Source organism: Anser brachyrhynchus (genome assembly GCF_964034855.1).
Source record: "Anser brachyrhynchus genome assembly, chromosome: 4".
In the NCBI taxonomy this organism is placed as follows: domain Eukaryota; kingdom Metazoa; phylum Chordata; class Aves; order Anseriformes; family Anatidae; genus Anser; species Anser brachyrhynchus.
The window spans coordinates 50,576,027-50,596,892 of NC_137698.1; the positions used below are offsets into that span (position 1 = coordinate 50,576,027).

The 20,866-nt window shown below is 41.3% G+C and overlaps 2 protein-coding genes across 3 annotated transcripts in view; one reads left to right on the plus strand and one right to left on the minus strand.

Moving 5' to 3' along the window:
* Window positions 1-5,912, plus strand: part of CLOCK (clock circadian regulator) — a 35,903-nt gene extending 29,991 nt beyond the window's left edge. For both annotated transcript variants that reach the window (XM_080589481.1, XM_080589482.1), the window contains exon 21: window positions 688-5,912. In XM_080589481.1, the coding sequence (XP_080445607.1) occupies window positions 688-870 (183 nt within the window). In that variant the 3' untranslated portion in view covers window positions 871-5,912. The remainder of the gene's footprint in view (window positions 1-687) is intronic.
* Window positions 5,913-10,882: 4,970 nt separating this feature from the next.
* Window positions 10,883-20,736, minus strand: TMEM165 (transmembrane protein 165). Its single transcript, XM_080589483.1, has 6 exons — window positions 20,482-20,736; window positions 19,274-19,499; window positions 16,564-16,739; window positions 15,578-15,760; window positions 12,644-12,749; window positions 10,883-11,823 (listed from the first exon to the last, which is right to left on the minus strand). Exons 1-6 carry the CDS (start codon window positions 20,680-20,682, stop codon window positions 11,747-11,749), a joined length of 969 nt encoding a protein of 322 aa, XP_080445609.1. The 5' UTR covers window positions 20,683-20,736; the 3' UTR covers window positions 10,883-11,746.
* Between the last annotated feature and the right edge of the window lie 130 nt (window positions 20,737-20,866).

Below are 20,866 nucleotides of genomic sequence, written 5' to 3' on the forward strand. Positions count from 1 at the left end.
CAACTACTGAAATGCTAGGATTCAAAGTAACCAAATGCATTTTGTCTTAAAAAAGGGAGAAAAGGATCGTTTTTTTTTTTTCTGCCTCTGTTCACTGAGGCTTCTTACAGTCTGATTCTGCAGGTGCAGCAGTTGATGTGGTTGCAGAACATGTTTCTGGGTTGAGATGTCCAAGTACATTAGCTGCTTTTCTTCAGTACCATCATCTTTTGGTTCTAAGAAGGTCAACATTAAAAATAAGTACTATTTCCAAAAGTGATTAATCCCTTTCAATGCGGATGTTTGGTTCTGCAAACGTGGCAGTTTCTTTGATGGTTAATTTTTATCTGGGGATAAATTTGATCTGTGCCAAGTCATGTACTGTTTTCTTACGTGACTGCAATGACAGCCATATGTACTGTTAAAATAGATTCCTTAGATCCAGTTATGCTCTTGTGGTTTGACATGGAGATGAACTGCCATGTGTTCTACCCATTGTTACAGGAAATTACGAAGACCAGCTGCCTTATTAATTGGTCAGATGCAGTAATTAGCTTCATTAGTATGAACTAATCTTTGTGTTGTTTGTTCAGCTTAATTGACCAAATCAGAAGTTTGTTGTGATTGAGCTCTTCTGAAAAGTTAAAAAGCAGCTAGGCCTGTTGCTCAGTACAGCAGGAAAAATAATCTTCTGTTTGCATGTTTCAGACATCCAGGTTACTTCATGGAAATCAGTCAGCTCAGCTTATCCTCTCTGCTGCTTTCCCACTACAACAAAGCACTTTTACTCAGTCCCACCACCAGCAGCATCAATCTCAGCAGCAGCAGCAGCAACTTTCACGACACAGAACGGACAAGATGACTGATCCTTCCAAAGTTCAGCCACAATAGCTGGGGCTCTGCCTCTTTTTGAAGCAAACTACCAGGTAGGGGCTGCTCCATAAACAGTTGCACTGAGGTTACAGAGGTAGCAGTACAAAGCCTTTCTAACACCGTGGTATTGAGATCTACAGCTAACTTCTGGAACCTGTTAAGAAAAGCCACAAGGTGATGACGGGGACATGGCCAACTTTGATAGTTGCCCCAGTTTCTGTGTTCTAAAGGATTTGCTGCCATGTGTTAATTTGTCCAGGTGAAATCTTAAAATGTGACTGAAATGAGAGGGATGCTGAAAATATTGGTATTTTTTATCAGTCCTGTACATTTTTAAAGTATTAAAATGGACACGGAGCAATCGTTTGAATTAGCAGAAAAAATGCCAGGAATATAGTCCAACAAACATCTAATTTTTTCAGATGATTATGGGACAGTAAATATTTTGAAAATGTTGTGTGAAATCCAGTTCTCTGTTGTACAGATGCTGTAAAATATTGTGTATATGTCTGCATAAAAGGAGAAAGAGCAAAATATTTTATATGATGCATGAAAATGTAATCTGTTATTTGTAGGTTTGAATATGTTTCCCTAAATTCTTATGCCATACTCAGACTAATGTTTTCCTTTGTTCTACCCTTTTGTTTACAACATGATGCATCATTATTTTCACCCTTAGTGTGGGCACAAGTCTCCTGTTTGTGCTTTGTCTGTGATGTCACAGTTTGTTCGGTGAGGTATAGTGTGTTGGTTAGTTGACTTCTCGAGGTTAAATTATTGATGAAGCTGTTTGAACTGGTGATCATGCATCAGGGTTCAGGACATTCAGATTCATGAATATCATCCGTCACTTCATAACTAATTCATTTTCTTTGAAAAATAGGAATTTGCACTGCTTCCTTGTGGATGGTTTGGAATTTTATTCCCCAAAGCTATCTTTTGATATAGTTCATAGTTGGAAATATTTATGTAAAAGGTTTAAAACAAATGACAGTAATTTTCAAGAATGTTTCAGTTATAGGAGTAATTTGCACAAAAATATATTTACATTTAATAACCTTTTGGGCACTTTTTAACCACTTTCTCTGTGGTAAGAATTGTAACTTGTTAAAATATGTTGGAATCTTTTTATTCTCCTTCAAAAATTAGATCTTTCTTTAGTCAGAACTAATTCAGGGTCATTTTAACAACAACAACAAAAAAAACCCATAGTGCCTTGATTTTAATTCAGGTGATAATGTTGAACATCTTGAATTACAATGTCTTGAATCTGTAACCATTCTCAATTTTGAAGTCTTAGTACATTGTCAACCAAATCTGTGTATCTGCTTCATAGCTATTTCTGTACTGTGTTCATTTTAATAATGGTCTGAGTTGAGAACATGAGCATTTTTGAGTGCTGCTCCCCCTCAAACACTAGTCAGAAACAGAGGCGGCTCTAGAATCTCAGACCTTAAAGGTAATGCTCTTAAAAGATCTCAAAATAGAGAGCACTCCTTTTGCAGGAGTAGGAACAGTAACCTGATTTAAAACAAAACAACAAAATAATTGTTGTAGTGTTTAAAGCATATTTTGGGGGAGATCGTGATTGCATTTAACACTACCAGGCTATTGATTTAAGAGGTATCACTGAACTAAGACTTCAGAAGGTAATTTCACTTTATAAAGAAAATAAAAAGTTCCAACAGATACGATATGCTATTTTAAGTAAACATTCAGTAGGTTTTTATGGTACTAGTTTGTGAAAACCACAACTTCAGAGGAAAATGAATACATGCAGATAGATCTGATAAATAAACAGCAAAAGCAGTTAAAATTAGTAGGAGGGAGAGAAAGTTGGATTAATCTTGAATACTGCGGAGGAGTTGAATGAATGTAACCAAATGGTGGTGGACTATTTTGTACTATGGAACAGTTTGATTGTATTACTGGATGAGCCAAACCCATAGGAAGGTGATCCCAGTTTAGCAAGCGTTGGATGCCGTTGGCTACGTTTTGAGGCTGGCCTTTGCCTCTGCAGGTGTCCCACCATTGCACCCTTGTTATTCCCCAGTTACAAAGCAAGAGTTTGGCACCAAAAAGCACAGTAGTGAGCAAGGAAGGAGAAATGCAGTACCAAAGAGAATGAGGTGAGTTTCTGCTCCAAGAAGCCTCTCTCAACCTGGAGCGAGGAGCAGGTGCCAAAACCAAACATAGCTAGGAAAAAATCCTGTGCTTTAAAGGGATTTCTGGCATCCTCTGAGCTGGAGTAATGGTCAGAAACCTGTTTCTGTCAAGCTTGATGTAAAGAAGTTTGCCTTGCTCTACTCTGACTACCACACCGTTCCACCAGTTTCTAAAATAAGCTGCGTTGACTATAGAGGTCTGTGCTATCAGCACTTCTGTTAATGGAAAATAGGTTAGATAAAAATTGTTAACCAATTACAATAATAACAGCACTAAAAAAAAATCTGGGAGAGCTTTAATAGTGCCATTAGAACTCTGGAATAGTGGTAAAATAGGTGTATTAAGCTATTATATGGGAATTACAAGAAATAGAGATACCAGCCCAGCAGTTAATGATGCAGCTTTTTATATAAAGCTTTGTTTAAACTTCTCTTCCCATCTCCCCCTTCCCAAATACTCTGGTGTGCTGCTATAGGTCTGTTGGTAAAAAGGCTCAACTAGGTGAGAGAGAAGTTAGATGACAACAATAGCATGGCTGCTGAAAGAGAACTGTAGAAATGTACGCTTTGGCCAAGAAGCTTTTTGTAACCTCAGAGAGAGGTCATCCAGTTACAGAACTACCAGCTCGTAGGGAAAGTCTAGAAGATGGGGAAATTCAAACTGGAAAAACAGAGCACGCGTTTGAGAAATCCCTACCACGAATCAGGCAAACTTTATACACAAGCAAGTACGTAGAACTTGGTCCAGATTCTGTGCAAGGATGCAAATGCTTTGTTTCACAGCTAGTGACTGAAAGGTGCACGTTTAAAGTGTCTGCAGCTTCCCCTGTTGCTGAATCAATTGCTGAGCTGTCCTTGATTTGTACTGGGAAGAGGACCAGGCTGTTGCCTCTTTCTTAATCAGCCTTTTGCTTCTGCCTGACTCATTTACTACAGTCATAGACTTATTTGCAACATCCTAATAAAGGGCATGATAACGAACGCTGTGATGCTGCAGGTTCTGGAGCGTAAACGTTACAGAATGACTCTGACAGAAGGGAAGGAGTCTGGTAAGGAGAGGATGGTGTTTACGAAGAAACGGTCTGGTGGCACATAGTGGAGTGAGAAAGACAGCAGAGTTGTATGGGGTTTAGAAGACATTGTTTGCCTGCAATGGGTGAGGATTTGAAGAAAAGCTTCTAGGATAATTTCAGAGAAAAAAAGAATATAGCTATTTTTATATTATATTTAATATATATTATATTTGTATATAAATATGAAAGGATTCTAGTAGGAGCTCTCCATATGCCTTCCATTTCATCTAGAAGGTTTACCTTCTGCACTACGGTTCCAGTGTGTCACCACCTTCTGTGGGCATCTTGCCTGCTGCCAAACACCAAAATTAGTAACCCAGTATCCTTACAACAGATAGGTTTCATTTCAACTTTATGTAAAAAGAAATAAAAATAAAGCTATATCAGGCAGTTTTTCACAGAAAAAGAAATTTTCTTAAGATTCAAATAGCACTTTTTTTTTTTTTTGAGTAATGACAAGCACTTTACTGAAAAGACTATTTGAAAAACAGTTTATTTCTTTAGTCAGTGAAACTGTTAAAAAGGGGGGGGGCATCAAGGAATAACATGCATAAAACTGTCAAGAGAGACATTTCTGGAAAATGTTTCTTTAATACGGTGATCCTTTGAGGCTCAAAGTGCAAGATTAAAAAGGCTTCGAAAACTGGTTGGCTTTGTGTTTTATATGGCACGGGGAAAGGATTACTGATTATAGCTTCCTTTGAAGGAGACTTTTTAAGTTGCACAGTTGCCTATGAGAGAGAATCATCTAGGGGCTTACTCGCCTGCTCAGTAATTCGAAGTGTCCCTTAGGATTATAATTTGTGTGAAATTGTACTGACGGTTTAAAGATGTGGCCTTTTTCAAATGTTGAAGTTGATTCAAAAAGTGTTCATATGTTCAGAGGTTTAACCCAGGTATTGTTATGTGTGTTGTAAGTTTCGTGGCACTGGGAGATGTCAAATGTCAGATTCATGAGTTTCTCTATTTGAAATCGTTATTAAAATTAGATGTACAGTCAGAGGGCTGGAAAAATGGTTATTTTGATTAAAAGGAAAGAGACTAGTTTTAATAATTAACTTTTTATTTTTTTACTTATCCCTGGTGGAAAAAAGTTGAAGAGTTAAGTAAGTGAATTTGGATTTAAAAAGACTTATTTAAGCAAATCATAGTAGATGAGACAACTGTGAGAGAACATGTGGAATTGTCTTGGTTGTCCATGAGACTGGATAATTGCTTTTTCAGTATCATGATTTTTAACACTACATTCCTTGTATTTGTTTTTAAACAGGTAATTTTAAGCTCTGTTATGCTTCATGCTATGTCATCTGCATGAGTTTTGCCAGCATGATATGCTATATTCAAAGAAATTGTACCTAAATAAAAAAGAGGGAAAAAAACACAAAACAAAACACTGTGTCTGAACAAAATCCTGTGTGGCCTAATACAGAGACCCTAGCTAAGACTGAGAGATGCTGCATTAATAGACAATCAAGGGGTAATTATTTATGAAACACTTCTGGGAATGGTCTTAAAGATGTTACTGCTTTGAAAGCAGTTGGCGAGTTGTCTTTTTTTTAAGAAGAAAGGTAAAAACTATTTATTTTAAAATATATCAGATTGAATTTTGAGTTTTTAAGCATTGTTGATTTCACAGTGTCTTGGGTTTCAGTTTTGTTTTGTATTTTTTTTTAACTGGCATTAGATTTGTATACGTAAAACAAAAAAAACCCTAGTGCCGCTCATATTGACGTCAGGAAATGTAGATACCGTTCCCTGGTGTTCATGTGACCATTACTAACTGTCAATTTTTTTTAATTGAATAAATGTAACTCATTTAAAATTTTGCTTTTTGTAGCTTCTAAGGTTCTAGATCTTTTTTTCCGGAGTTGCGTAATGTCACATTGATCAGAGTTTCACAGTGAAGCGCGCTCTCACCATTCCCACCCAGACACCTGACTTGTGAGAAGTTACTTGATGTCAATGTTATCTTCTCTCCCCTACCCAGACACGACTTGTGAGATCTCAGTAAAAATGCATACTGTACTCTTCTATTGTCTTCTCTCTGTATCTCTTCATAAACCGATGGCCCGCTTCAAAAGCTGGAGACCTTTGACTTGTGTGGTTACATTATTGTCTTGCATTTACACCCGCAGCACTTGTTCAAATGTGCACAACCAAAAACTACGTTGGTATCTTCACACATACAGTCCCTGCTCTGTCAAAGTGATCGAGCAGCACTGCAGATTATTTGTAGGCGCAAGGGAAAGCTTCTCAAGAGTACCTTCCCTCGCTTTCTGGCAGGGGCAAAGCACCCTCCTTTAACTCCTGTAAACTCCCCTCCCTGGGAGTTTCTTCTGCTGGTGGATTGTCAAAGGATGGTACTTTTAAAGGCATGTGGATTATCTCACCTGTCAGCTACACCACTGAAAAAGAAGCAGTTGGCTGAGAGCACAACGCCTTTACAGCAGGCACTTACTGCTCTGAACATAACCTGTCAGGGTGGTCTAATCCTTTCTCACTGATCAAAGTGAGAATGTCAACAAGAAATTAATAATTTGAAATTAACCAAGTGCTTGAGGAAAGGTGGGAGGGAAGGAGATCCTGTAATTGAAGCTGAATGCCTGGAGGAAGTGATAAATATGCTTAGCCATTTTTACAGTCTGCAGTTCTTTTCTTTCTATAACCTCTCCAGATGCCCATGTAAAGATACTGATCTCTTGCCTTTGGGAATTAAGTAGCCCTTGTGCAAGCTGTATACAACCTTCAGATGCCACAAGCCCCATGAACCAAAACAAAACTAGCTGCAGAAGTGCCACAGTTAAAGACTGTCTACACCCGCCCGTGATAAGACTGATAGCATGCAGCAAGCAAGCTTAGCAGTTTCCTTCGAGCTGAACTTTGGAAATATCAAAGTATTTTTCCATAACCTTATCAAGTAATTACAACTGCTGCAGCACCTGAAGCAATGCCGTTCAATGTCATTTGGCTGCTGTGCAAATTGAGAAACAAACCCTCTGTTTACAGGAGAACACAGCCGTAAAGTGCCTGTGGAGATTAGAAATCCAAAGGTTAGTTAACTCTGCACTCTGGGCCTCAGCCAGTGGCGATACAAATTCCTGAAGACTTCAGCTGTCAGAAGGCAGCATGCAGTAAGAACAAAAAATCCAGTCTTTGTAGCACAGTCTCTACTGAACACCTGTGGCACCTCTGTTTTCACGTAGGATGTAACTGCAGAAGGAATGCACCTCTGTAGCATGTCACATACAGACAGATGCAGCCCTTACAGAAGTATTACAGGTTAAGTTTAGCAATAAAATCAGCAGCAACTCAGCAAGAGTGCCGACTTTTGGGACAGTACAAGGTGAGCTGTGGAAAAACGCCACGCCAGCATGGCAAATGCCTCTGCATGACAGCCAGAGCCATGCAAATAATTGAGGATAACTGGCTGCACAAGGCTGAAACCACAGGGTCCTCTTCATTCAAGAGCCGAGAGCTATTTTAGCGTACAGGACTGTGAGTAACGGTGCCAGGACTGGAGCAGTTACACAGCCTGCCCCTGGCCAGCTTTCAGACTTGCAGAATTAGTCAGTACATGCCTGTCACACCCCCAGGCAGCAGCCCAGAATACACACACCCGTTTGCATTGCCCTAAGAACGGGCTTGCTGTCAGACTGGACCTGTACTTTGGTTCACCAGGTTTCTTCTGAACAACTTTGCACTGGCAGGACTGGAGATTACAAGTCTACCTTAATCTTTGCTTACTGCACTTTGCCACATGCAACGCAGGGAGGATTGTGAACAAGTAAGCACCCTGGAAAACAACAAGCAGCAAACAGTTTTCTCTCATTTTAAACTTGACTGAGGACTTTTTTCATCCCAGTACAACAGCCTCTATCATACCAATTTTGTTTCTAATGTTCAAGCCTAGAAACAAGTAGCTGCAGGCAGCACACACCTTTAAGTGTGCACACAGTCTTGAGATGCAAGCTCCTGCTTCAGAAGCCGACAGGGAAATGCCTCTGGAACTGACAGGGAAGCCCTGCAAAGGGCTCCTCCTCCCCATCGGCAAGCAGGTCAAGCGCTGCCACTGCAGGACTGCACCGACATGCACTTGTTTGATCCCCTTCCACGTGAGCACGCTGATGTAGCCGAGAGCAGTAAAACAGAACCACACCTGGCACTTCTGACTATTCCCCATGCTTTTTTCCTTGCTGATCTTACTCTTCTTGCTTATAAGGAAAAAGTACATCAATCCACAAAACTTTAAAACCAACTACTGAGTACTTCTAACACAACTGAAAGGAAGATGACTTCTGGTGTTTCGGTAACTTCATGTGATTTCTTACCCCACATTTTGCCTCCACCCTCCTCAAGAACCCTCCTCAAGAAGTGCTTGGCTAAAATTCCATAGCTTGGGCATCTCTATAAATGTAACATCTCAACCTCCCCCCCCCTTGGTGCTTTAACTCACAGCCTGAGCACTCCTGCGAGTTGGTAAACAACTTGTCACATCAGGAACTCCAAGAAAAGGCAAAGTAATCCACTCTCATATGCGCTACTCCACTGTTAAACACATTACAACTTACTGTGTTGAAGGAGGAAATAAGACAAAGTTGCAACAAACGAGCTACCACTCATTCAGACGTGACACACAGTTCTTTAGTGCTTGGCACGGGGACTTGCAAGACAGTGATAAGGTTTGTTTTTCTAAGTAGAGATCAGTAACTTCTGCCAAATCTGGGGGCAGGTAAGGGAACAGGTTGGGGGAGAGCAGGAATGACTGCTTGCACGTCAGCATCTCACACGCCACGATGTTACCTTTCAGCTCCTCACCCTCTGAATTCACAAGGCATCTCAAGTCGCTGCAGCACCAGTCTGCATCATCTCGGGTTCTGCCTTCAACACCTCCCACACAGGGTATTTTAGCCCAGTAGTGACCTGTCTCCCAAAATGTTTTAGCTGCAGTAAGCAGATTTACTTCATCTCGCCAGCAGCATACCCACCTCTTTGATTGACACCTGCCACCTTTAAGGAAAGCATGGGCGAAGAAAAGGCTTTAGCAACATTTAGAAGCTTATGATGCAGACTGCCCTTAAAGGGTAAGCCACCACAGGTGTTGTATCTTTTGTATCTATCCATATAGACACACACACACGAAGATATTACCTGTATCTGGAGTGTACCGGGATTTCGGGATGGAACAGTGCCACACACCCCTGACGGCAGTGTATTAGTAGGATGAGCAAGCAGTGATGAAAGCTGCCAAAATCCCAGCCCCTGAACCAGCCAAAAACGCAAGCCAGATGGCTGGGGTCCGAGCCAACAGTCGAGGGAGACGGCTGGGGTCCGAGCACTACGAGGCGATGTGGGAGGACAGGGCAGCGAACACAGCGCTGCCAAAAATAAGTTGGGAACTTCGATCACCTTCAGCAGGCTCAGGGACACCGTAATGAGGCTGCACCGGATTCTTTGAATTGTGAAGAATTCCAGCAGGCAAGTGACAACATTAAATCACTGTAGTTAGTAGCAACTGCAAAAGTGCCTTTTAAAACTTTTACTGACTTTTCAGAACCTGTTTAATTTTATAATAGATTCCTAAGCATAAGTCTGTGTTTGTACAAAAAACAAACAAAAAACCAGTAGGACCATTATTCAGACTGAACTCTTACCTGCCTATTGTTAGATAGCAGCCAGACAGTGGTCAAAAGCAGTACTTTGCATCACGTACAAGTCTGTAACAGTAAAACTTAAATGCAGAAGTTGCCTAGATGTGTTCTGCAACTTCACATTCACCTCTACAAACACCATATTAAATAGCTTCGTTTTTCTGTTGGTCATAATTGTTTTAATACCAAAACAGCTTTAAGCGACACATCTAAAGATTGGAAAGTTTCTACATGAGAACCCAGCCAGCTAGTTCGGCTTTGTCTTTTGAGCAAGAGCTTTTGGCAGGATGAGCAGCAGCCTGCAGCACCATAATTACTTTACAAACACGCTGTAATCCAGCACCACTTTGGGGTAATAAAACAAGCAGCTGTCCAGCAAGCAGTTAAAAGTTCAGGCTCTTCCCTGCTTTGGGTTCCCTGTTCCTTCCCTGTTTTGACACAACCTGCATGACACATCCCCTGCAGGTATGAGTTTAAACACACTGCCGACAGCACCTTTCCAGGGTGTGGGAGAGAGCAGGCTGCAGTGACTGGCTAATGTTGGGTTCAAACTAAACAACACAGCACATCACCCAGAAACTAACCAGGGCACTGCCAGCACATCCTTCATTCAGGTCAAGGCATGAACATTTAGGCTTGGAGCCTGAAATTGTAACCCATTTTCATGCGGCTGTGCATGAAAGGTAGCAAGCTGCTACAGCCTTGGATTTCCAGCAAGGTGGCACTAAGTGCTGTCTGTCTCTTGGCAGAGAAACCCAAGGGAAGGACTGCTAATGCTCGGTTCTCAAGCTACACATTGAATGGTCAGATCTGCAAGGCTGCATCTTGCTTCAGCTTCAGTAAAAGGCAGATTGATACCATTAGAAACCATATCTTCTACTTCACAGGACTGCTACTGAATAGCTCTCAGTGGGTTATTTAAGCTATTGGCTCAGAACCCAAACAGGCACTGAAAAGCAGAGAAAAGCATGTTTCAGTAATCCACACATCTTAAGCTGTCAACATTTTTAAAGTCTTTATAACTGGCATTTATAACAGTATCCAAAATAAATTTATAAACTTTCCCGGCCTTAGATACATAACCATTACTTTAACCTTTGTGGCAAGAATTATGGGAACTGTCAAAAACAATACTGAAAATAACTCAAATGGAGACACTATGTTTTATTAATACTCCTCCAGATTACATTTCTATTCCTAAAAAGAAAAATATGAACACATCTAAATCTAAGAATTCCATTATTTTTCAATCCTGGGAATGGAATATCGTTACGTTGGACCATTGCATTATTTTCCACATACCTTAAATGTTTTAAAATTCAGAAAAAGGAGAAAAAAAGTCAAATAATATTAGCTTCAGACAGCTTGCATATCGAACATGGTAGGTTGTTAATCACCAGACACCGATTTCCTGATATAGATCCCTGATTAAGAAGTTTGCCCTCTAAATTAAATTTATAAAATGCTCTGTTGGTGGCTTGGCCACTCAATGGTATAGGAACTGCTCCCAGGCTTCTTGTTGCTTAGATTATCCAGCCTCAGGCACATTCTGGAACCCAAGTCCTCGGAAGAGGGAGTCAGCCGTTTTCTCTTTAATGCTTTGTTAAAGCAATATGGAACAAAACACTTGTGGTCTGCTTCAGAGAAGACTTAAGAAGAAGCTCGTGAAGAGAGGTGGGAGTGTGTAACAGAAGAAGAAAAAAAAGAAGCCTCGACATTTCTGATGTAGGTCCTCAAAACTCAGCTGAGCCAGGTCCAGCAAACAAGAGAGCCGCGCAAATCCTGCCAAGGGAGCAGGCACCACTGAATATACAACCAGACAGTAAGCAGATCTCCACCGCAGAAGCTGTCCATAAATGCGTCAATCCCACAGATCATTTGCTATAAAAAGTTCAGTGTCTCATCTTCAGTGCTTGTTTAACTCTAATTCTGTACATTATATACAAAACCACACAAGGATAGCTGCTTGATGCTTCCAATCCTTGTTCTTCTGTAGTGATGAGAAAATTTAAAAACCAGAGTCTGGACTTATAAATAGTGCAGAAAATGCAAAAGCTAAGAAGACAATGCCTCCTATGATTGTCACTGAAAAGGAAAAATAAAAAAGAAATTAGACACCGAGAAAGTTAAGTATCTTCCATGACACATTATTTATTTGTAAGACGTCTGATTCCCAAAACAATCTTACTTTACAATTTATGCTGCAAACAGTAGACTTTATTTCTAGCTCAATGTCAGGATGTCCATGTGCCACCCCCTTGTCTAATTCTATTTACAAGAATATATTTTGGTCCTTAAAAGGAAGCTTTGTTTGACTTGTATTACTTCAGCTCGTGTAAGAGAGGTTGATTCCTACTGTTATTTGGCTATATGGAGGAAATTAAGATCCAATATTCTCAAGCTGGAGCAAGTCATCAGTTAAAAGTGATATTAGTGATTAGCATTTTTAGAACAGTTTAACTATATCGAAAGAGACTGTATGAAAACCATTAACTGCTTACAGCGCCACAAGCTGCTGGAGGCTGGGGCAATATCACTGCTTTTGGCCCATTTTACCACTCCAAACAAGCTAACGGGCTAGATGGGTATTTGGTCTAACCTAATAAGGCCATTCCTACAGCCATAGATCCACACTGAGCTTATTTAGAGCACATTAAATCATTGTTAGATTAGTGTCTATCATCTATTGCCTTAACAAAGGAGGCAGAATATGCGTTTAGCCTTTTGCAGATGTTTACCCCACCACCCCCTCACCTTTTCTGGAACTACAGAAAGCACACAGACCCAAACCCCAGAAGGAATTCACAGAAGTTTCAAGAAACACTCTTCCCAAGCATGTAACTATTGACATTATAGACATTACCAGCATTAATACATTTTTCAGTTGGAATGAGTTTTCACTTACCAGTCCTCACAGAAATTTTTTGTGCTATCATTCTCCCTCCAATAACTGCTAAACCAGTGCACAGACAGTGTCCCACCGTTCCTCCTACTGCCACGCCGTAGGGATCCTGAGGAGAAAAGACAAAAGGGAAACATCAGTGCAACTGAAAGCCTACTAGTCCCATGACAAGCTCCTACCATGACAGGACCACAACTTGGCTGCTTGGTTAGGCAAGATGAAGCGTGTTCACTCTGCTCCAGCATCTATCGTTGTGTTAAAGAACAGTAGCAGTATACTTCAGCTCATGAGACAGGCTTAAATCTAAACGTGACTAATGTGGGATGTTTCAACCAAGAAGCATCTTTAAGTGGTTAAATATAGATCCACAAATGTTTAAGTACAGCAGAGTGATTTAAGTAACCTCTAGAGGTAAGGTGGCAGCTGTTGAGAAACACAATATGCATCAGCTGAAGGAACACCAACCTAATTATAAAGAACGGGGAAAAAAATAATTCATGAACTGCAAATGAATGTTTCCACTAGCTAAAACATTCCAACTCCTTTGTCCAGATTCACAAGAGTGCGCTCTATTCTGCAGCTCCCTCCCCCAAAATACAAATCAACTGAAGTGGGGAGTAGGATAAAATTTCTCTCTGGAGGTAACAAACTGCTTTCAAAATGTATTGTCAACAAATGCTTTCACCTCTTTGCATAATGAGCACCTTCTCACTGCAGTAACAAATTACTACTTAAAGACGTTTGAGATCTGCTTACAAATTGCACAGTTAAGGGCAGCATGTATATTAAAAGCCTCACAGAACAGAAGACTCAGCATTAGAAAGAGAAAACAAATCTTTTAATGACAGATAAAGGAGGCTAGATAAGAGCGTGATTTTCTGCTGCACTAAGGAAAGTGGAGTCGAGTCCTCTGCAAATCTCTCCTGCAGGAAGGAAAGTGAGACTTCCAGCTCGGAGAGCAGAAAAAGCTACTGCCTCCACACGAGGAACACATGAAGCCTCTAACAGAGAAACAGGAAAACTGTCCAGGAGGTGATCTGATGTGAAGAAAACAAACACCAACTGATCAAAAACCAGAAGCTAGTGAGAGAAGCTACAGAGTAGTGGACAAAGAACAGAAAGCTACTGACTAAGAAGCCCAGGAGGGAAGTAGAGCTGAGCCAGCAGAATACACTTGCCTCCATAATTGGAAACAGAATCAAATATTCCTGGAACCCCTCGTTTCTATGCTGTCGGCAGCCCTCTAGCAAAAGGTGGATCGTGCCCTCCCTCTACCCCATTCCTGACCGCGGTCCCTGGAGATAATAATTTATGACTTCCACTAGCGTAGTACCTTCAGTAGCAGAAGTGCTCAGATACTGCCAAGAAAGTCAGTCTAACATGATGGGATAGAATTTCTTTGGTTTCCCTTTCAAACACTTAGACTGATGAACATTTCCTATATGCAGGAAACTATTAAGGTGTTAAATTAAGTTCTTAAGGACTCTTTTCAGGATTAGGTTCATTAAGACAGACTTAAATCTTTCTCCTGTTTTATGCACTGAGACAGTTTAAATTATGACTTTTCTTCCCCCTCCAAAGGAACCCTGTTTCACTTGTGACAGGATGGACACTACTCACTTAATGAGCAGTCAGAGCATTTTGCTTTCAGTTCATTGGAGAATGTACGGTCACAGCAGATTTACCACACTACTCACAATCTCTGTATAATTTTTTTCCTCGTAAGCATTTCTGTAATACTTCTGCTACATATCTTAGTACTTCACAAAGAATTCACCTGAATACATTACGAAAGGGGTATAAAAACAATCCCACAGATAACATAAGAGGAGATCCAGATCACAATCATTCACTGGTTTTGAAAGTCATGATTAAGACATCTCGAATTCATTTTTGTAGTACTTGTTTTCATACCACTTATAGAACCACTTTATCGGTTAAAAGCTCAACATCCACAAACTTTAGTTGCAATGCTCAGCACCTTCACAAATCACACCAGAGTCCAACTGACACTTCGTAACAGGACGCTCAGAAAAATGCAAAAGAGAATTCAACAACTACCTGTGACAGGATGGGCTTAAGCAACTTACCCAATACTTCATAAGAACTTTGGCAGAGGCAGTAGTAATAATTCCTAATTTCCCCAAGATGGCATGTAGCTGCCTGAACAGTGAGATCATCCTCTGCTGTTCCCTGCCTCATTAACTCTAAGCACCTTCCCTACACTGCAATAAAGGCAAGAGGTTCCTACAGATTATAGCCTCCTTCATTACACAGCCCCAAGAGAAGGTCTGAGAGTCTGCTGAAAGAAGCGTGAGTCCTAGGAAAAAAATGTAAATCATCTCAATGAATGGAGAGAGCACAGGCAAACTATTCGAGTTTATTAAAAGGCTGACTATAAGCCTTAACTTTCCTGTAAGTGTATTACAGTTACATACATTCTGATCATCATGCTGAGTATCATTTCATTTACAGTCTTACTGTAAAGCTGTTTGGAATTTTAGTTCTGTACACCATAACAAATTCATTTATTTCTTTTTTAAAAAGTATCTTTTTAACAGTTTTAAGTTTGCTATGAGGAAGATCTCCTTTTAAAGCTACTGTGTTAAAGCTGTATGATCTCACAGATGAAAGAAAGAGGTTCTGTAACATCTCTTTCTACATGATACCAAGTAACAGCTGTATTCAGCTGCATGATATAAAACAACTACTTTCAGAAATGCCTGTGCAATCCTAATCGTGCGACAATAGCTCTAATGATATGCAGAGCCTCGACGCCTTTATTTTCAGGTCTCCCTCAGCACAGCTGTGACATTAATGCACAATAAAGCAGCAGGTGTGACTCTGACACCTCCTGCAAGGATATTTTGTCTGCCCCGCTAATCTGCAGGCAACCCAAAGACGGCAAAAGCACAGGGGGCATTCCACAACACTCACCTCTCTGGCTGCCAAGACAATGGTTGTTAACTGGGAACGATCACCCCATTCTGCTAGAAATGTTAAAGTAAAAGCTTGAACAAAGATTGGAGAAATAAAATGTAGCCATTTCTTCTGAGGTATAGTGGTGCTTGACCCTGTTTCCACATCCCCTGGACCATTTAACAGTTTAGTTCTCTGAAGCTGTAGAGGACAAGGGGAAAAAAAACAATATATATGATTAGAAATATCAACTAAATAACCTAAATGAAATACTTAAACCGTAAAGCTAGTAATTTAATATCTGGAATGCTATTACCACTGACTGAGCATTAGCAACATATTTATATTAGACAGCATTTTAAGATGCTTATTATACACACAAATATATCTGTAATCACCTCTAACTTCCACTTGTTGTCCATCTTAAAGCTCGTAACTGCTGTGCGAGTACAACAGGAACAATACCTGACTTCAAACTATAGATTCCTTCCTGTTCCAAAGCAGGTACAACAACCTGACAGGTACAGACACCACTTCAAAAGCGGTGGCTGTCAAATTAGGATTTGATAAAATTGACAAAAAAAATCTTAACAGAAATAATATTACTATTCCACACTATTCCTTAGAAGTGGACCAGTTTATTTATAAAGTTATTATAAGAGACCTTTGCTGCAGCACCACAAACCTCAGTGCTATTTTACCTGACCGTGAAAGCGACAAAAGAGCAACTGTTCATGCCCTCTGTCTGCTAGCACATGCCTTTTTAAAAAATGGGCTCTCTGGAGAAAACCCCTTTTCTCCACAGAAGTAGGTTATGCCACAGAACCAGAATCATCTGCTGAAACAGCCTCCCGAGGCCCACTTCTGTCCAGCTGGCCACACATGTGCTGTGCAGACTCTCACTAATCCCTGACATGGCTGAACACCCCCAACACACTGCTGTTCCGCAACTGGAAAGCTGTAACTGTTTCATTAGCCATAATTCACAGACAGTTTTCACTTACTTCCTCATCTTTTTTCTTAATTTCTGCTTGAACTTCCTCCAGCTCTTCCTGACCCTCATCCGGACTCATTTTCAAGCCTTCCCGAAGCATTCGGACGCCAAAAATTGCAAACAGCGCAGTTGACACATAGTATGTGTACACACGAGGAATAACTGTTGTGGCATAGCCAAACAAAACTGAAAGAAAACAAACGTGTATGTTCAAAATTAAGCATAAATATCATTATTTTTCCCATACCTAAAAAATGCTCACTAGCAAAGTCTGAGATTCAAGTTTTCACTGATAAACGAATGCTTTAAAAAAAAAAAAGTTTCGTATCATTTCCTATTTTTGCAAGACAACAACACTCTAGAAACTCCAGCTGTTACTGGTCATACTAGAGACTGAAGTCTATTAACACAGAGACGAGGTACACTAAGCAAAGTTGATGTGCTGCTTTTCCAAAGAGTCAGTCCAAGCAAAACTATCTTTCCACTTAAGGTCTACACAAATCCTGCTTTTCTCCAAGCAGGCCAAGAGATTTCATTTATCACCGTGTTAGATTAGTCATGGTATACACTACCAGTTAAATCTTTTTATATATATGGCTACATGTTGGATGGCATCTCTTTGCAATCCCTTTTTATTTCAGACCTGTCTTATTTATCAGATAAAGTCAGAATAAGATATATTCTTATTTATTAGACAAACCTGCAAATAATCCGGTTGCCTGAATTCACTCATTTCTCCTTTTGCGAAGTGCAAATACTTACACGTTACTATTCCTCTCTCCCCCACACTCCCCATAAACATGCAAGGTGACAAAATTCAATTGTCCTTTAGTATAAAAGCACTGATCCCACTCAAAGACTAAAGAACATCTCCACAGAGCATCTCAGAGCATCTACTTTTATGGGTATCGAAGGTGATCAAACCAAGCCAAAAAGAAGAAATGTGCATTCAGGCACTGTGGACATAAAAGGCCTGTGTAAATAAGAGGAAACAGCTGTTTGGATCACACACACAAAATTGTCTCTGCTGTTTTACTGCACGTGCAGCTACATGGAAGCGTATTACACGCCACCTTAGTTCAAAACAGGTTCAGAAGTTACTACACAACCTGAAAGTTAATCCATCCACACTGCCTCTACCCCTAGTATGACTATCATACCAAAACAAAGTTAGGCTGTACTATCAGTGATCATAGTACATACACACATGAATAAGAACATGGTAAGTTCCATAGCCAAATAAACAGAAGAATTTCAACTAAACTTGTTTTTAAAGACTGAAAATACTGTATTAAAGCCACGAAAAGAACTATACAGAAAGATGGTTTTAGCATTAATTACCATACACAAAGCACAAAAACAATGAAATAATCAGAATGGTAAGGCAGCTTGTTACATCACAAGGGTAAAAATGTTTCTAAGCACAGCTTGGAATAAAAAAAACAAACCCACACACTTATCATTTGGAGCTAGTGAGTTTAAATGAGCAGGATTTCATGAAATCTAAATAGGAAAAAACAGAAACAAAACAAAAGCCAGAAAGTTCTAAACACAGCTCGCTGTGTTTGTGAGAAACAAGGGCAGAGAGAGGGAAGAAAGGCAGCTCCTGTCTGAATAGAAAAAAACAGCTGGGAACCCCGAAACTAGGGAAGAAATTAGAAAAGAAAGCTTTCACGGAAAAGCGTCAAGAAAGGAAGATTTGAAGGAAGACTTGATATACAGAAAGGGAGGGCTGTAATGGGCAGATGGCAGAGAGAGCTCACAAGATACACCTGGTGCACCATCACCTATGATACTAAATAAAGTTAAATGAAGCAAGCAGTGCAGCAGTGGAACAACGCTCAGAGAACGTTGTGACTAATAGCAGAGACTCTCATAATGCTGCCATTACACACAGTGCGAATGGAAACTGCTCTAAGACCGCAATGATAATTGCAGCAATGCATACAGCAACACAGAGCAGTGGCTATACATTTGGAAAATGGAGAGAGGCCTGAAGCCAGTTCATCGGCTGTCTCCAGAGTGTATAAACCAAAGAATGCTACTTAAAGTATTTCTGTAATAGACATATTTAGAAATGAGCACGTATACAACAAACTACATGCTCCATCTGATATACCTGAAGGCTGCTCCATTTTATAATTACAGCTATGTAAGCACCCAGAGCTACTTGTTCCTCAAGCGCCATTTGACACCTCACTTCCCCTCCAGCTCTTTGCTCTGTCAGTACCGTGCACCGCAAAGGATCAGGACAGAATGTAATCTTCCACTTGCACAGCTTCCAACCAGCTACACATACGAGGATACAAGGCAGTCGAGGGAAATCTGGCATCGTGTTAAGAATCTTTCACCTTAGGAGGAAAAAAAATCACCCCTGCACTCTCTTTAGATGTACTAATTTAATAGGAGCTAAAAATAGAAAGGAATATAGTAGCACAAAACCCAAGGAAGTACTTTAGGCTTCCAATTCCACTCCTTTTCCTTATGTGCATATATATATGTCTAGGGAGTATAAACACCTAATTAGAGTTATGAACCTAAATACTTGATTTGAGCTACGGCCCCCTGAAAACCCTTCAGAATCTCCTCAAAACAGAAATATACCTCCTCAAACAGCATATACCTACTACCTTCAATTTAATTTCAGTTAAGATGTATTGATAAATACATATTTATCCTGTACATTTTAACAGACAAATCAAAAGACTGTGAGGGCTAACCTGATAAACATGTCATCAGTCCTAAGGCAAGCATAGCACCAGCCAGGACAGTCAAACGGTTGTACCGCATCGCCATGATGGCCGCAATGAAGAAGGTCTTGTCCCCCAGCTCCGATACAATGATGACCGATATAGCTGCCACAAATGCATGAATAAAGCCCAAATTAGTCTTGTCAGGTGACTCTTCATTGACGAGGTGAACTGGAGCAACAGACGAGGACCCTTTCTGTAAGGGAGAGACAAAACAAAACGAAGACGGGTTAACTAGGCTTGAACATCTGATTCCTGGAAGTACTGAGCTCGGTATTTCTCCTGCCATGTCATACAGCCTAGGGTGGCATTGCAAGCGTGCACCTTTCGTGCAGCATTAATTATCATTAACACGTTACTGGTGGCCACCTACCTTGGACTAAGAGTCAGTCTCTCAGCCAGAAGATCCTGCTCTGATTACTAAGGCAGTACTTCAGCACCCAGGCTATTACCACTGCTACAGTGAAACAAGGGGAAAGCAGCTTTAGCTCAGCTCCAGTATTGCTGTCTTTACAGTGCGTACCTATTTATGTTATGATGGTCGACCAAACTAGCAATTCTTTGATAAAAATAGTGAGAATTAAACTTATCAAACAGCTACTGAGCAATTATGATAGCTTAGGAGAAACATGAAGTCCTCTGAATGTTTGTCAGGATCACTTTCTTCCCTTGCTGAACCCGAGCATCTCAACCACATTAACATTTTATGCAAGTTTGCATAAACTTTTTTGGGTGTATTTTGTTTCTTGAAAACCATCTCTCAGACTTCCCAGTGGCCAAACCTGACCAGCACATTCCAGATTCTCCTTAATAATTAGTGTTTACTTCTTAAGAAGATTGAGATACCTATCATCAAAAGCAGGACCCAGAACAAGGAGGCTGATGTTCACGTTTGACCGGAGACGGCCGATAAAGCGAACACATGCACGCACAGGGCCGGATCGCAGCGTGACAGAATTTCTGTGCTTTTAACAGCGCTGTACATTCTCGGGTTTGATTTTTAAACTTTCCATCCATCTTGCATCGAGCGGTGCGTATGTAACTTCCCCCCTGTGCGCGTGATCATCTGACTGAGGAGCCCCCCGACCGTTAGGTTTCTCCTAACGGCCCCCCGAATTATTTTCTGTCAGGATTTAAAATCCGCCCCCCCCCCCCCCCACCCCCCCAAAACGCCTCACCTCGGCTCCCTGCGCCGCTTCCTGCGCCGCCGGCACCTTGTTGCGGCCGGGCCCCTCCTCGGGCGCCGCCAGCAGCCCGCCGGGCGCCGCCAGCAGCACGAGCAGCGCCAGGGCGGCCGCGGCCGGCCGCGGAGCCGGAGTCGGGCCCGGGCGCAGGGGCCGGGGCCGTCCCGGCGCGGAGCGCGGCGCCGCGGAGCCCATGGCGGCCGAGGCCCGGCGCGGCGCTGCTGCGGGCCTCTTAAAGGCGCCGCGTCACCGGCAGCGCCGAGCGGCCCAACCGCCGCCCGCAACGGCCGCGCCCCGAGGGAGGGAGGGGCTGCGCCGGGCCCCGCCCCCGTCCCCTCAGCCGGGTTTCCTCACGGGGAGGGCGCTCCGAGAACGCCCA

Bases quoted from the DNA above. Each gene is read 5' to 3' on its own strand.
- TMEM165 (XM_080589483.1), bottom strand. From the start codon at position 20,682: ATGGGCTCCGCGGCGCCGCGCTCCGCGCCGGGACGGCCCCGGCCCCTG. The intron at 16,740-19,273 runs GTTAGCCCTCAC...GTTTTCTTTCAG, and splicing joins ACTGATGACATGTTTATCAG to TTTTGTTTGGCTATGCCACA. The intron at 11,824-12,643 runs GTAAGTGAAAAC...TTTCCTTTTCAG, and splicing joins AAAAATTTCTGTGAGGACTG to TGACAATCATAGGAGGCATT.